The sequence below is a fragment of the Alosa pseudoharengus genome, unplaced genomic scaffold (assembly GCF_046254945.1).
Source record: "Alosa pseudoharengus isolate Yale_2024_CS ecotype anadromous, Long Island Sound unplaced genomic scaffold, YU_APseudo_1.1 YU_APseudo_1.1_scf_3, whole genome shotgun sequence".
Classification (NCBI taxonomy): domain Eukaryota; kingdom Metazoa; phylum Chordata; class Actinopteri; order Clupeiformes; family Clupeidae; genus Alosa; species Alosa pseudoharengus.
Window position 1 is genome coordinate 440,001 of NW_027468718.1, and position 16,615 is coordinate 456,615.

The 16,615-nt window shown below is 40.4% G+C and overlaps 1 protein-coding gene across 4 annotated transcripts in view; it reads left to right on the forward strand.

Moving 5' to 3' along the window:
* The window catches only part of slc37a1 (solute carrier family 37 member 1), a 76,091-nt gene extending 65,084 nt beyond the window's left edge, over positions 1-11,007 (forward strand). For all 4 annotated transcript variants that reach the window (XM_076262886.1, XM_076262884.1, XM_076262885.1 and 1 more), the window contains exons 15-20: positions 1,033-1,081; positions 3,445-3,518; positions 3,817-3,895; positions 7,065-7,162; positions 9,472-9,539; positions 10,384-11,007. In XM_076262886.1, coding sequence (XP_076119001.1) covers positions 1,033-1,081; positions 3,445-3,518; positions 3,817-3,895; positions 7,065-7,162; positions 9,472-9,539; positions 10,384-10,399 — 384 coding nt within the window. In that variant the 3' untranslated portion in view covers positions 10,400-11,007. The remainder of the gene's footprint in view (positions 1-1,032; positions 1,082-3,444; positions 3,519-3,816; positions 3,896-7,064; positions 7,163-9,471; positions 9,540-10,383) is intronic.
* Positions 11,008-16,615: the final 5,608 nt, after the last annotated feature.

Below are 16,615 nucleotides of genomic sequence, written 5' to 3' on the forward strand. Positions count from 1 at the left end.
ATAGCTCCCTCTAGCTAACTATTTCCAGACATCCCAACCTGCAAAAAGTCATTTCAGGGAGGTATCACGACCCCCCCCCCCCCCCGCCAACACACACACAGACACACACAATTATTTTTTTTGGTAGATTTTAGATTTTGGTAGTTTGTTTTTTTCATGTAGCCTTGGCAACTAGCCATCTAGTAGGCTAGGCCTGAATAATATGCACAAATTGGCACTTAAACTCACAACATGTCTTTTGCAATCATTTAACCCGGCATGGGCAATGCTAAAGTCACTGTTACAAACAGGCAGCGTGCAAGACTAGGCCCATCATTATTTTTTACTCTTATGAGACAAGGGTAGCCTACATTTTCCTTTTTTTGAGGCACTGACTCTGCTATGACGCTCCTATTCCTATACACTGAACTGATTAATTATATCGGTTATCGATTAATTATAACAGTTGGGCAGCCGTGGCCTACTGGTTAGCACTTCAGACCTGTAATCGGAGGGTTGCCGGTTCGAACCCCGACCAGTAGGCACGGCTGAAGTGCCCTTGAGCAAGGCACCTAACCCCTCACTGCTCCCCGAGCGCCGCTGTTGATGCAGGGATCAATAAAGTATTTATCTATCTATCTCTCTATCGCAAATCATTGTAAACAATAATTTTCTGTGTTATGCCATTTCATTTTTTTGTTCCATATCAATTTCTACCAATAATGTAAATTGAAAAGGTTAACATTAGCACAACAGAAAAATATGAATAATCCTGTCTATAATGTGACCAGTTCAAGTGCTCCAATAATCATGCTTTGTAAATGGCATCTTTTTTCAGTTTTTGGTGATGCTTACTGAATTTACACAGAAATGACAGGATCGGCAGAACCTTAAATAAGGGATTCGGTATTCGGCAGAACCTTAAAAATCAGGATTCAGGATTCGGCAGAACCTTAAAAATCAGGATTCGGTTCAGTGCATACTCGCTGACCATACAGTTAGTGTGTGTGTGTGTGTGTGTGTGTATAATGTGTGTGTGTGTGTGTGTTTCAGCTCTACGTGTTTTCCATGATAAGTGAGCTTGGTCTGGGCCCCACAATAGGTAAGAGCTCCCATTGTGTTTGTGTGTGTGTGTGTATGTGTGTGTATGTGTGTGTGTGTTTGTGTGTGTGTGTTTGTTTTTGTAGGTGTTATCTTGTAATGATGATTATGGTATGTGTGTTTGTGTGTTTAACGTGTGTGTGGGTGTGTCTGTGTGTGTAACGTCTAACGATAAAATGACAAGAAGTGGGTGGGATATATATGGGGTTAGGGGGGATATACAGTTGTGCTCATAAGTTTACATACCCTTAGCATACACATGCTAAAGTTGACTAAAAAGAAGAATAAAAAAATCATCTTTTGAAAATTTATCTTAATGTCTTAATAAAAAATGTTAACCTTTTAATCCAACCTTTAAAGACACCAATTTTCTTTGTGAATGAATTATGTATTGTAAATAAATAAATGCTCTTCCTTAAAATACAAGTATACATACCCCTGTGTTAAATTCCCATATAGGCGGGTCAATATATGGAAAAAAAACACCTAACCTCAAAAAAATTGATACAAAAGGTTTTTCAACTGATTATGATACCTTTAGATGTACTTAATAACATATTAAAAATGTAGTAAAATCTTACCCCAGTAAAGGGGTCATTTTCAAGATGGCGTCCAAGATGGCCACCAGAAGCTAATTTGAGATATCTGAAGCATTAATCAGCCTAGGAAAGTGTTTTTCGTGTTTAATCAGATTTAGAGGTCACTGATTCATATATGTCACACTAAAGTATCAGTTCATAATTTTCAAAGACTTATAATATTCAAGACGGCGTCCAAGATGGCCACCAGAAGCTAATTTTGGCTATATTTGACGCATTGTTCAGCCTAGGAAAGTGTTTTTCGTGTTTAATCAGATTTAGAGGTCACTGATTCATATACGTCAGACTAAAGTATCAGTTCATCATTTTCAAAGACTTGTCATTTTCAAGATGGCATCCAAGATGGCCACCAGAAGCAAATTTTGGCTATGAAGCATTATTCAGCCTAGGAAAGTGTTTTTCATGTTTAATCAGATTTAGAGGTCACTGATTCATATATGTCACACTAAAGTATCAGATCATCATTTTCAAAGACTTAGAATTTTCAAGATGGCCACCAGAGGCTAATTTTGGCTATATCTGAAGCATTATTCAGCCTAGGAAAGTGTTTTTCATGTTTTATCAGATTAAGAGGTCACTGATGACTCTTTAACTCTTTTTTAGTGTTCTTATAGTAGGACCTGAGGATGCATGATGTTTTCTCTCTCAGTGTCACCATGCCTTCAAAACCTTTTCCTTCTGTGAAACATATGTCATTCCCGTACCGCTCCCTCAGTTTAGCTTTCAGATACTGATTACCGAATGGAATGGAATCAACCTCAATCAAATACTCTTTCATGTTAGATCCAAGTACAGAGACAGTCAACTGTTCTTAATTGTGTGCATTTCTGCAAGACACTCCGCTGTTCGTGTAGAAGATATGGATTACCTTGCACTGCTGCCTGTGGAACGTGTCAAAATGAACAATGTGACAATCCACACAAGTTCCTTTCAGAGGAGTCAGAGGATGATGAATAATGATATAATAATGATTTCTGATCTACTTATGCATATAGTTTAAGATTCAGTTGAATTAGCTCCCCCCTAATGATAGATGCCAACAATTATTGATCTACACAAATATACAATGCATGCCTATACAGTACATGGGTCATGGTTCATTAAAGTCATAAAACAGCCACTTACTCGCAAACTCTACTCTACATATTGTAAAAGCATATACCCTGTACATGAAATATAACATAAATCAACAAAATAACATTTCCATCTTCCTCCACACCAAGCATAATACATACTCTATTCTGTATAGGCAAATATAGTGTAAAGCCGATATATTTTGGCATATACAGTCCAGGGAAAACAAATGAAACACCCTAAAATATATATTTTCTGAAAGCATATAATCTGTAGATAAGATATAACACCATTTAAAACATGTCCCATCTTCCTCCATGAATGCACAATACATTTCCCTCTATTCTGTATAGGCGAATCTAGTGTAAAGGGGATATATGTTGGCATGTACAGTCCAGGAAAAACAAATTAAACACTCTAAAATATATATTTTCTGAAAGCATATAATCTGTAGATAAAATATAGCACAATTTAAAACATGTCCCATCTTCCTCCGTGAATGCACAATACAAAGCCCTCTATAATGTATAGGCAAATCTAGTGTAAAGGGGATATATGTTGGCATGTACAGTCCAGGAAAAAGAAATTAAACACACTAAAACTCATGTGTGTGTTTAATGTGTGTGTGTGTGTTTAATGTGTGTGTGTGTGTGTGTGTGTTTAACGTGTGTGTGTGTTATCTATCTTACAGTGATGTTGCTGGTTTGTGGGGGGTTGGTAAATGGACCATATGCCCTTATAACCACTGCAGTATCAGCAGACCTGGTAAGTGTGTGTGTGTGTGTGTGTGTGGTGTGTGCATGTAATCTGTTTGTGTTTGAGTGTGTATTGTGTATGTGCGTATGTTTGTGTGTGTGTGTGTGTGTGTGTGTGTGAGTTAAAAAGCAAAGTTAATGAAGCAGAGTTACTAAAGCAGAGTGTGTGTGTGTCTGTGTGTGTTTATAATGTGTTTTTGTGTGTGTGGGTGTGTGTGTGTTTATAATGTGTTTGTGTGTGTGTGTGTGTTTATAATGTATGTGTGTGTGTGTGTGTTTATAATGTGTTTGTGTGTGTATTTCCGTAGGGCACTCATAAGTCTTTGAAGGGGAATGCTCGTGCACTGTCGACAGTCACAGCCATCATTGATGGCACTGGCTCTGTTGGTAAGAGGGGGGGCGGGGCGTAGGGAGGTGGGAGGGACTTATCTAGAGCCTATGGCCTCCTCTGTTGATAATCATCAATTGCCATTACTGTGTTTATGAACATTATCAATTATCAGTTATCATTAATTACTATATTGGTAGTCATTATCATCAGTTATCATTAATCACTATATCGGTAGTCATTATCATCAGTTATCATTAATTACTATATTGGTAGTCGTTATCATCAGTTATCATTAATTACTATATTGGTAGTCATTATCATCAGTTATCATTAATTACTATATCGGTAGTCATTATCATCAGTTATCATTAATTATCATTATCATCAATTATTATTATCATCAGTTATCATTAATTATTATTATCATTAATTATTATTATCATCAGTTATCATTATCATCAATTATAGAACACTGACTGGATCTGCTCCCTTTTAAGAGGGTTTTAAAGGCATACCATGCACTTAGTTTATCAAGTGTTTCTTATGCGTTATGGTATGTATATTATAGTATTTATTTATTTTCATTAGGCTATTGATTGTACTGACATTGTTGTTTATTATTGCTATTCTCCTTAATACCAACTTTTTCAATTGTTTACTGTTAAATTTAACTTTGTATTGTTGCTATTTGTATGTCGCTTTGGACAAAAGCGTCCGCTAAATACCATAACCATCATCAATTATCCTCAATGATCATTATCATCATAACAATTATCATCACGCTAAATACCATAACCATAACCATAACCATTATCATCACGCTAAATACCATAACCATAACCATTATCATCACGCTAAATACCATAACCATAACCATTATCAATTATCCTCAATGATCATTATCATCATAACCATTATCATCACGCTAAATACCATAACCATAACCATCATCAATTATCCTCAATGATCATTATCATCAGCAGTGATGGGTAAAGTACTGAAAATCTATACTCAAGTAAAAGTACAATTACTCCCTTAAAAATGTACTCAAGTAAAAACTCATCTTTCAGAAACTTACTGAAGTAAAAGTAAAACAGTAAAGTATTCAAATTACAAGTTGCATTCCATGTTTTATATTTTTAAGTTGTGCAGGAAAGGGCAAAATATTAGCAAAAATGGCACTTGTACTTTTTTATTTACGTAAGTTCAGTGGGTGTGAGCGACTGAACCCACATGTTGGGTTATGAGTTAGGTGGAGATGGAGAAATGGAACATGTTGGGTTGTGAGTTAGGTGGAGAAATGGAACATGTTGGGATGTGAGTTAGGTGGTGATGGAGAAATGGAACATGTTGGGATGTGAGTTAGGTGGAGATGGAGACATGTTGGGATGTGAGTTAGGTGAAGAAATGGAACATGTTGGGATGTGAGTTAGGTGGAGAAATGGAACATGTTGGGATGTGAGTTAGGTGGTGATGGAGACATGTTGGGATGTGAGTTAGGTGAAGAAATGGAACATGTTGGGATGTGGGTTAGGTGGTGATGGAGACATGTTGGGATGTGAGTTAGGTGGAGAAATGGAACATGTTGGGATGTGAGTTAGGTGGTGATGGAGACATGTTGGGATGTGAGTTAGGTGGAGAAATGGAACATGTTGGGATGTGGGTTAGGTGGTGATGGAGAAATGGAACATGTTGGGATGTGAGTTAGGTGGAGAAATGGAACATGTTGGGATGTGAGTTAGGTGGTGATGGAGACATGTTGGGATGTGAGTTAGGTGGAGAAATGGAACATGTTGGGATGTGAGTTAGGTGGTGATGGAGAAATGGAACATGTTGGGATGTGAGTTAGGTGGAGAAATGGAACATGTTGGGATGCGAGTTAGATGGAGAAATGGAACATGTTGGGATGCGAGTTAGGTGGTGATGGAGAAATGGAACATGTTGGGATGTGAGTTAGGTGGAGAAATGGAACATGTTGGGATGTGAGTTAGGTGGTGATGGAGAAATGGAAATTGAAGGAGAGGTGGATGTTTATTCAGATAACTCAAATGATTTATTTCTCAACACAGTTTTCAAAAATAGCAACACTAATAAACAAAATACTTTTCACTACCAAAAACAAACATAAATAGCACAAACAATGCACAGTCAAAGTATTAGCAGCTAGCCAACTTAATTAGCCTACTTAAACTTGCTTACTCTGCCTCACAACAGGAGTCTTTATTAGCCTACTTAAACTTGCTTACTCTGCCTCACAACAGGAGTCTTTATTAGCCTACTTAAACTTGCTTACTCTGCCTCACAACAGGAGTCTTTCACCTACCACACTCAAAATGGGAACTGAGCTACCTCATTAACCCTTAGAGCCCTATTGAGGCAGAGTGCGTCAAAAAAACACACCCATTATTCTCTGTTAAATTGCTCCGGAACTATTTGTCACAGGGAGATGAAACCTTTATTGCATGACAGAGCAGAAGTGGCTTTCCAACGAGACCACACACTTGTCTGTACGATCAAGTGAAATTAAATCAAATTGCATCATATTTACAGTCTATACTGCTCTGTGTTCACCTGCACACCCATTACTTTTGTTTGAATTACTCGCAAATATCTGATGGCACGCATGTCAGATGAAAGAGGAGACGCAGAGCTATCAATTGATACCAAGCCCCTCCTCCCATTGTCAGTCCCATAGTTACTGTTGCTACCAAGCACATCCTTCTGGGTGAAAGGGATCACGGCATAAAAACAAACGAAGTGACAGCAAAATAATAACTTCATATAGCTCAACCTACCGCACGTTCTCGTGTGTTTCTCTTTGGCAAAACATGTTCATAATCCAACGCTATCAATTACCACTATCATCAGTTATCATCATTATCAGTTATCATCATCAATTATCATCATCATCATCAGTTATCATTATCATCAGTTATCATCATCATCAGTTATCATCATCATCAATTATCATCATCATCAGTTATCATTATCATCAGTTATCATCATCATCAGTTATCATTATCATCAGTTATCATCATCATCAGTTATCATTATCATCAGTTATCATGACTCTTTAGGATTATTATCATCAATTGTGTGTGTGTGTGCGCGTGTTTGTGTGCGTGTGTGCGCGTGTTTGTGTTTGTGTGTTTGTGCACGTGTGTGTGTGCGCGTGTGTGTGTGTGTTTGTGTATTTGTGTGTGTGTGTGTGTGTGTATGATGTAGGTGCTGCAGTAGGCCCTCTCCTGGCAGGGTTGTTATCTGCGCGGGGCTGGGATCAGGTCTTCTACATGCTCATGGCTGCAGACTTCCTGGCTTTGCTGGTAAGACACACCTCTCTTAAACCACTCTCATATAATATATAATTATTTAATATATATATATATATATATATATATTAAATAATTATACTTATATTAGAGGGAGAGCAGATGTTGGCAAATTTGAGGAAAAGTCGGTAAAGGGCTATTTCACACAATTTGAGGGTCCTGAATTGAAATATTTTGTTTACTAAGCTCAATTTTGAGTTTTAAGCTTGCTAATTAGCATAATTCACATACTTTTTGGTTTTGTCATCAGATATCATAAGAATTGCAAAAAAAAGGCATTAATATACTCTTTATGTATCAGATATGTTGTAGGACAGGACTTACCCCAATAACCCTCAAGTAGCAAATGAAAATAAGCTAAAATTAAAATATAAATTGAAATAATAGCTAAAATTCAGTATGACGTTAAGAAACAAAATAGATTCCTTGATAATTAATTGATAGAATAGTAGGTGACTGCTCATTTTTCTGTAGAAAGTACTTTGTCACTAACTATTATGAACAGTTGTCTTTACAGAGGATTTACACTGTATTTTTTTTACTGTAAAGGCGACTGTGCTTAAAACATCTCACTGGTGCTCTTTCCTATCATTAAAATTCTAGCCATGCAGAAAAATGGAAGAGTGCATGTTTGAGGAGTGCTGAAGAGTGCTAATGGAGATTGCATTATTTGCAAAAAAAATAGACAAGATATCTTTTATAGTGCAACAAAAAGAAACATTCTCCAGTGCATCATTACTGCATATGATGCTGAAACAGTGGGCAGTGCTTCGACTTACAAACAAACATGTCTTCAAATCATCGTTTTCCTTGCTTGAAGGCGAACTTAAAGTGATGTTAACCTATTTAAGTTTAACGGGGTGATTGTCGTGAGAGCACGATTCATTGGCGCTTGCATGTTCGGCCGTATGTCTACGAGCACACCTGCCTACCATCAGGCTACTCAGCTACTAGAGAAAGAATTTCCCCTGTTTGTATGTTCACTCCAAGTTGGCCTACCATAACTTTATGAAGCAGAATTACGCACTAGGCTACTTGGAACGTAACACATTTGACAAAGGACAGATGTATGTTGCTAGTGACAAAATATTAACTTTCAGTGTTTTACTATGTCTTTGTCATTGGGAAGTGTTTTTCCCCATGCATTTATTCTAGGCTACTGTCAGTGACTGCCCCGTGAGAAGCAGGTTCTGTGTTTCGTTCATGTCAGTGACTGACGCGAGAGAAGCAGGGTCTGTGTTGTGTTGTGTTGCGTTGCGTTGCGTTAATTTATTTTCATTGGGCATACCGTGCCGTGCCGTCCACAGCTCTTCAGTTCTGACAAAGCCAAAATTACTCCTTTTGAAACAATGAGTGCAGGAAGCGCGTTTGTATGGTTGCTTGACAGGGGGGGATCCCAAGCAGCTTTCAGCCATAAGGCTATTTTGAGAACATTTCAATTCACCCGACACTAATATTCAAAATGTTGAAAACTATTTCGGCATAGCCTATAAGCAGTTTAATTAAATGTAATGTTAGTTGTAAACAAATGGGCTACTTGGTGAGGCTTGGCCTCACAGATGCGCCCGTGCCTTAGATGGCAAGAAAAATCTTCACGATATAGGCCTAACTGACCACCCGATTCACGTTGGCTGGGGGGCAGTAAGTATAGTATAAGTATATATACTTTTTTGATCCCGTGAGGGAAATTTGGTCTCTGCATTTAACCCAATCGGTGAATTAGGTAACCGGAGGGTTCGAACCCCGACCAGTAGGCATGGCTGAAGTGCCCTTGAGCAAGGCACCTAACCCCTCACTGCTCCCCGAGCGCCGCCGTTGTAGCAGGCAGCTCACTGCGCCGGGATAAGTGTGTGCTTCACCTCACTGTGTGTTCACTGTGTGCTGTTTGTGTTTCCCTATTTATCATTTTGTAATTAACCAGCGTTAAATTCTGATCTATCTATTTATCATTTTGTAATTAACCAGCGTTAAATTCTGATCTATCTATATATCATTTAGTAATTAACCAGCGTTAAATTCTGATCTATCTATATATCATTTAGTAATTAACCAGCATTAAATTCTGATCTATCTTTATATCATTTAGTAATTAACTTCGGCCCGACTCAGCCCTGCGTCTGACTTCGCTCTGGCCACAGTACGCTTGCACTGTCAGCAAATACGCCCCCATTACCATAAATTCTATTTTGGAACATTCATAAATTCAGTTCTAAAAATAACTGTTAATTGTTACTGTGTCTGTGTGTGTGTGTGTGTGTGTGTGTGTGTGTGTGTGTGTGTATGTGTGTGTGTGTGTTTTGTAGCTATTGCTGCGGTTAGTGATGAAGGAGATGAAATCCGGGAAATCTGGAAAACCTAGAGTGGCTGTGGAGTAAGTCACATTCAGCAGCTACTTTACCGTGTGTGTGTGTGTGTGTGTGTGTGTGTGTGTGCTCTTCATTTCCGTGTGTGTGTGTGTGTGTGTGTGTGTGTGTGCTCTTCATTTCCGTGTGTGTGTGTGTGTGTGTGTGTGTGTGTGTGTGTGTGTGTGTGTGTGTGCTCTTCATTTCCGTGTGTGTGCGTGTGTGTGTGTGTGTGTGTGTGTGTGTGTGTGTGTGTGTGTGTGTGTGTGCTCTTCATTTCCGTGTGTGTGTGTGTGTGTGTGTGTGTGTGTGCTCTTTATTTCCGTGTGTGTGTCCCCTTTATTTCCGTGTATGTGTGTGTGTGTGTGTGTTACTTTAATACTTGTGTGTGTGTATGTGTGTGCCAGGGTTGTGCAAAATCCCAGAATTGAATTGAAACTGGATCTTAAATTCCAATTTAATTCTTGAATTACACTTGCATTTCAATTGAGGTAGCATACAGGAAATTCAAATGTTACACATTTCACAGATGTTGCAATTCACAACCCTAGTGTGTGTGTGTGTCCTGTGTATGTGTGTGTGTGTGTGTCCTATGCTTGTGTGTGTGTATGTGTGTGTCCTGTGTGTGTGTGTGTGTCCTATGTGAGTGTATGTATGTGTGTGTGTGTGTGTATGTGTGTGTGTGTGTGTGTGTGTGCGTGTGTGTGTGCTTTATGATGCAAATGCGACCTGTTTATTCCTGAATTCGCTCCAAAACTTTGACTCCAAAGGAAGAGTGCAGAATCATGAAACAGGAACAGGTAGACCTCGGACACTTGCTCATTGTGTGTGTGTGTGTGTGTGTGTGTGTGTGTGCTTTCCCCTCTCCCATAGGCTGAAAGAACACTGAGCACTTTATGGGAAGAGAATCCTGTTTTTTGCACACACACACACACACCTGTGCAAGACCTTTACTGGGTCCTGCAGGAGACCATTGGGTTGACCTCTGACCCAGGAAGAGGACTGATGACCTATGACCTCTGAAGAAGAATATGAACTCAGACCCAAAGGGAGGTGCTACTACCAAAGACCGTCTCTGCTGGAAATTACAGGGGACTTTCCTTGTGCGTGCGTGCGTCTTTGAGCTGTAGGGTGCATCTCTATCCTCTTGTGTGCTGCAGTCCTGTGGAGCTCCCAAATTATGGTTTTTACCTGTGTATGTGTGTGTGCGTGTGTGCGTGTGTGTGTGTGTGTGTGTGCGTGTGCGTGCGCGTATGCGTGTGTCTGTATGTGCGTGCATATGAGGATGACAACAAATTTACAAAAGCTGCAAAATCTAAACCAAAGATAAATTATTTTGCCTTGTGTGTGTGTGTGTGTGTGTGTGTGTGGAGTCCACTCTAAAATTGTATGCCTCTGTTGGGTGTTTGTTCTTCTGTGTATTTTTTTTTATTATTATTCTCTCCTTGGAATGGGCATAATGACTTGATTATTATTATTATAAAATAACAAAATGAACGTCTGAGTTAATTATTATTTATGAACTAAATGAATGTCTGGGTTTATTATTATTCATGAACTAAATTAATGTAAACTAAATTAATGTCTGAGTTTATCATTATTATTAGGGATGCACCGAATCCAGATTTTTGGGGTTCGGCCGAATACCGAATCCACTGGTTAAGATTCTGCCGAATCCGAAACCGAATACCGAATCCTACTCCATCCTCAGTCCATTAACACAGTAAACACATTTATGAAGTAAATAACATCCACAGCAGTGTATATTTAATTTTATTTTATTTTAACTGCAAATTGAACATGTAGCTCGACTAGAATCACCTTCTTTGGACTGAAAGTACTGCCAAACAACACTTTTTCTGCTCACGAGTTCCATTTTCACTTTCTCACTCACACAGCCTGAGCTACTGCATTCGAACGGGCCACCTACGTAAACACCTTCCTATAATCAAAGGCGGCGTCATGACGTCGACCAGTGTAGCGCGCATAGTGTAAGCGTAGGGTTCGGTTCGGCGGGGAAAAATTCTAAGGTTCGGCAGAAACCGAACCCCGTCAAAAAATCCAATATTCGGCCGAATCCGAAACCGAATCCTGGATTCGGTGCATCCCTAATTATTATTTTATTATTAGAACTGCATTAATATATATATACCATATTTTCCGGACTATAAGTAACACTTTTTTTCTTATATGAAAATATGTATAATTGAACATGTTTTTAAATGTTAATTCATATTAACTGACATGATCCCTACATGAGACATTACCATCAGCCGCGAGAGAGTGCTCTCAAATGGACCTCTGCGCTCTCAAATGCACTTTCAGTCGGAGATTAGTGCTTGCACTATGAATTTCCCCTTGGGGGATCAATAAAGTATCTATCTATCTGCTTTCAGTTGGAGATTAGTGCACTATGCCTGAAACACACGTGCATACCTACAGTACCCTCCAGAATTTTTGGCACCTCTGCTAAAGTTGACTAAAAACCTATAAAAAATACCTTGAAGGAAAGCAACTTTATTTTGAGAAAAAAGGAAAATCTCATAAAGAAATAAATATTTTTAACAAAAACACGTTGCTCACACATGCTGTCTTTTTTACAGATGACCAATCACAAGCAGATTACCGAGACCTGTGGTTTCCCATGACAACCAAGTAAAAAATGGAGAAGGTGACAGAACACCGGTCGAGAGACTCGTTTTAGTGTCTGAGCGTATAGGGAATTGTTTGACATGACTTCACAACTTTACCATAACATACCAAAAGCAATAGCCAACGTGAGTTTTCTCTTCCGCGACAATTTCTACCCACACATAACGTTAGTCATTTAGTCAATTGCAAAAAGACGCTTCCGCCTGCTTTTTGGAACAAGACGATGGCAGCTTTTTTTTTTTTAAACTGAAAAAGCGGTCTGCTTAATTTCTTTTGTCAGACAAAAGACGCTAAGTCTTAACGTACCCTTAAACCTCCCTTTGCCAATAAAACAGCTTGTAATATTCTGACACCCCATAAAGTTGGAAAATACAAAGAAAGGGATTTAAGACTTCACAAAATCTCCCCAGATCGTCCAGATTCCTAGGTCCACACTTGTGCATTCTCCTCTTTGACTCACCCCACTGTTTTTCTATGGAGTTTAGATCAAGGGACTGAGATGGCAATGTCCGAAGCTTGATTTTGTGTTCAGCAAGCCATATTTGTTTTTATCTTGACGTTTGTTTTGGTTCATTGACCTGATCCCTGCTGAAAAAACCAGCCTGACCAGCTAAAGGTGGTTTGCTGGTTGACCAGCTTGTTAACCAGCTTGTTTGACCAACGTATGATGGTTGACCTGCTAGACCAGCAAAACTCTTCCGAAAACATACCTTCAGCTGGTTTTCCCAGCTTATGGTAATTCAGCTGGTTTTGCTTGTCGTACCACCTCAAGCTGGTCATTTTAGCTGGTGTTGCTGGTCTATAGTGCTGGTTTAACTGGTCATGCCAGGTTATGTTGGTCATTCTGGCAAACCAGAATTGACAGCTTGACAGGCTGGTCACCAGCATGACCATCTTGCACCAGCTGTATCCCACAAGACAGGTTGGTCACACCAGCAAGAGCTGAAAAAAAAACAGCAAAGACCAGCTAAAACCAGCTACCAGCATAAGCTGGTTTCTAGCTGTTTTTTTCAGCAGGGTTTGCTTCCCTTCAAGGTCGGATTTTTCCTCATTTTTGTCATTGTGAGATTACAATAAATCACCAACAGATTATGTTTTATACCGGTTTTTAGTCAACTTTAGCAGAGGTGCCAATAATTCTGAAGGGTACTGTAGATCCTCAAATTATCAGATTCGACAAATAAAAGCCAGTAATAATTGCCTACATTGTTTTGATTTAACTCATAAAAGAGCTCTTCTTAATATTTCATATTGTTGGTTGGTTTAATATTGTTGCCAATGAAAAGTCGTTGTCCTAGTACACCATTACAGTCTACAACACGTTGCTCTCAAGCTACCAGTCGCATGCCGCCCCCTTCTGAGAGGCTGAAGCAGAAACCTACATTTAAACACAATAGTTGTGTTTAGTTAAAAGATAAAAAAGGGAAATCATGCATGATTAAAAAAAAACTCAATTTAGGCTATCGTAGACCTCTGGCTATACGGAATAAGATCTCCGTTGCAGCACAGCACACATTCCATGAATGAATGAAAACGGCTGCCTTATCTCGCAATAAGTGGATGGAAATTCCAACACTCTTTCAACTACATGAAACTTAAAAGTGAACCATCAGTCCTGATATTTAGGAATATAATCGAATTAAATCCCAAATCAAACATCTTCTGCTTTTGATAGCCTACCGGTATGCCGCTCCAAATGAAAAGTAGGCCTTAGGCTATGTCTCACAATAAAACGCACCACGTAAGAAATAAAGGCCTAGCTGCCTCGAATACAAGCCTGGCTGCTTTGCACAGCCTAAATAAAAGACCCCAGCCATAATTTGAGGATTTACGATAGTCTGTCTCCTTCCTCACAGACATGCATGAAAACATTTGAAAACAAAAATCACTGCTTTCACGTAATGAATGCGCACTGTAGAAAGTGAAAGTAGGCCTACTATGCGCTCCGTGTCTGTAGCTTTCTGTTCACGTCCGCAATTGATTGTTCTCAAATGGAGAACACATCCATGTTCTCTCCCGTTATAGGCCGTCATGCTTCTGTGTTTGCAAAATTCCTGCCGGTTATTGATCGCTAAACTTTAGTTTTCCTTTCCTGTCGATAGCGGTTGATGTAGAAGCACCTAGGCTATAATTTGACATCAGCGGTGACAAATCCTGCTGAAAGAGAGAGAGAGGCACCCGCAAAGTGGTCCTGCGTGCGTATGTGTGTCTCTGCATGGGGCTACGTTCAATTGAAGTCAGAGTTGGTCCGTCCAGTCAATAGTCCCGCATTCAGGCCGCTCCATTATTAGATTAACGTTATCAGACAGCGCTGTAAAATGTGTTTGGGAATTTTTCACATTATGATGGCTAGAGTTGTGGGACTTAATAAATTATGCGCAATACTTAATAACTTATGCGCAATACCCGCAATCCTGGTTAGGCCCTGGTTTTAAATGCGCATCTTTTTTTCTCTCGCTCTCTCGGAGGTGGCCTGGCGAGCATTTGCTCTGCTGCCAGCTTGTGCCTATATATCGTCCAAAATGCTTGATTGCATTGCATTCTAAAAATTTGTAGCTACATTTTCATGTACCACATCAGCATTGTTCTTCAGTGAATCTTTTGTAAATTGCTTTACAATTAGCGTCGGGCCCTCCTTGGCAGCCTTCTTAACCCCCCTGTCCGGCCCTCGTTAGCAGCATTAGCGTCGGGCCCTCGTTGGCAGCATTAGCGTCGGGCCCTCGTTAGCAGCATTAGTGTCGGGCCCTCGTTGGCAGCATTATCGTCGGGCCCTCGTTGGCAGCATTAGCGTCGGGCCCTCGTTGGCAGCCTTCTTTATCGCCCGGCTCGCCTCAGCTGGCAGCCATTCACTCCTTCCTCTGCATGTTCTTTTAAAACGTGCATCTTTTTCTCTCTTGTTCTGGGAGGTAGGCTGCCGAAAATTTGCTCTGCTGCCGGCTTGTGCCTCATGTTGCCCAAAATGCTTGATTGCATTGCATTCTTAATGTTTTGTAAATTGCTTTACAATGATCGTTGGGCCCTTGTTGGCAGCCTTCGGCTTGCCTCAGCTTGCCACTATTCACTCCTTCGTCTTCATTAATATTCCCAGTCAATATTCTCAATAATTACCGTCGGGCCCTAGTCTGGGTTTTCCCATGCTGCCTTACGCGTGTGATTTTATTCACGCTGCTAGGCAACCTGGATTCCATGGACATCGTTTTCACCTCAACGAAGGAACCAATCACAGAACGGAGGGGGGGACAGCAAGATGATGACGACACACTGAAACGGTTATGAGCTACGTACGCATTTGATAGACATTTGTAGCGCCCAATAAACGGCTCTGGGCAGTCGTAAACCACGTTTCAAATACGAGAAAATGAATGTGTAGTTCCCAGACCCCATCTCAATGAGATGGGTTTTGCCGTTAGCCAGGCTAGTCGGGCCGTAGGCCTACTCTTATCCTGGCTTGCCTCAGCTTCGGTCATGTCCTTTTAAAACCGCATCCTTTTCTCTCTCGTGAGAATTTAATCTGCTGCTGGCATGTGACCACTTGATTGTATTCTCAACATTTTAGCTACATTCTGGTGTACCACATCTGCATTTGCTTTCAGTGAATCCTTCGTACCCTGAGGAGCTTTAATGACCTTCTGGCCCTCCTCTTGGCTGATTCTCTCATTCGTCTTTTTGGCCTCAATAGTCCAGTTACATAGTCTCTGTCTATTTTTGGTTTTGGATTTTGTGAAATACATTTCTAAATAATTAGAACGAACTTATAGTCTGGTGCAACATATATACTGTGTGTTTTTTCCTGTTCACAACACATTTTTTGACTAATGCGACTTATACTCCCTCCCTCTTTCTCTCCCTCCCTCTCTCTCTCCCTCCCTCTCTGTCTCTTGTTCTCTCTCTCCCTCTCTCTCTCTCTGTCTCTTGTTCTCTCTCTCCCTCTCTCTCTCCCTCCCTGTCTGTCTCTTGTTCTCTCCCTCCCTCTCTGTCTCTTGTTCTCTCTCTCCCTCTCTCTCTCTCTCCCTCTCTGTCTCTTGTTCTCTCTCTCCCTCTCTCTCTCTGTCTCTTGTTCTCTCTCTCCCTCTCTCTCTCCCTCCCTCTCTGTCTCTTGTTCTCTCCCTCTCTCCCGCCCTCTCTGTCTCTTGTTCTCTCTCTCCCTCTCTCTCTCTCTGTCTCTTGTTCTCTCTCTCCCTCTTTCTCTCCCTCCCTCCCTCTTTCTCTCCCTCCCTCTCTGTCTCTTGTTCTCTCTCTCCCTCTCTCTCTCTCTGTCTCTTGTTCTCTCTCTCCCTCTCTCTCTCTCTGTCTCTTGTTCTCTCTCTCCCTCTCTCCCTCTCTCTCTCTGTCTCTTGTTCTCTCTCTCCCTCTCTCCCTATCTCCCTCTCTGTCTCTTGTTCTCTCTCTCCCTCTCTCTCTCCCTCCCTCTCCGTCTCTTGTTCTCTCCCTCTCTCCCTCCCTCTCTGTCTCT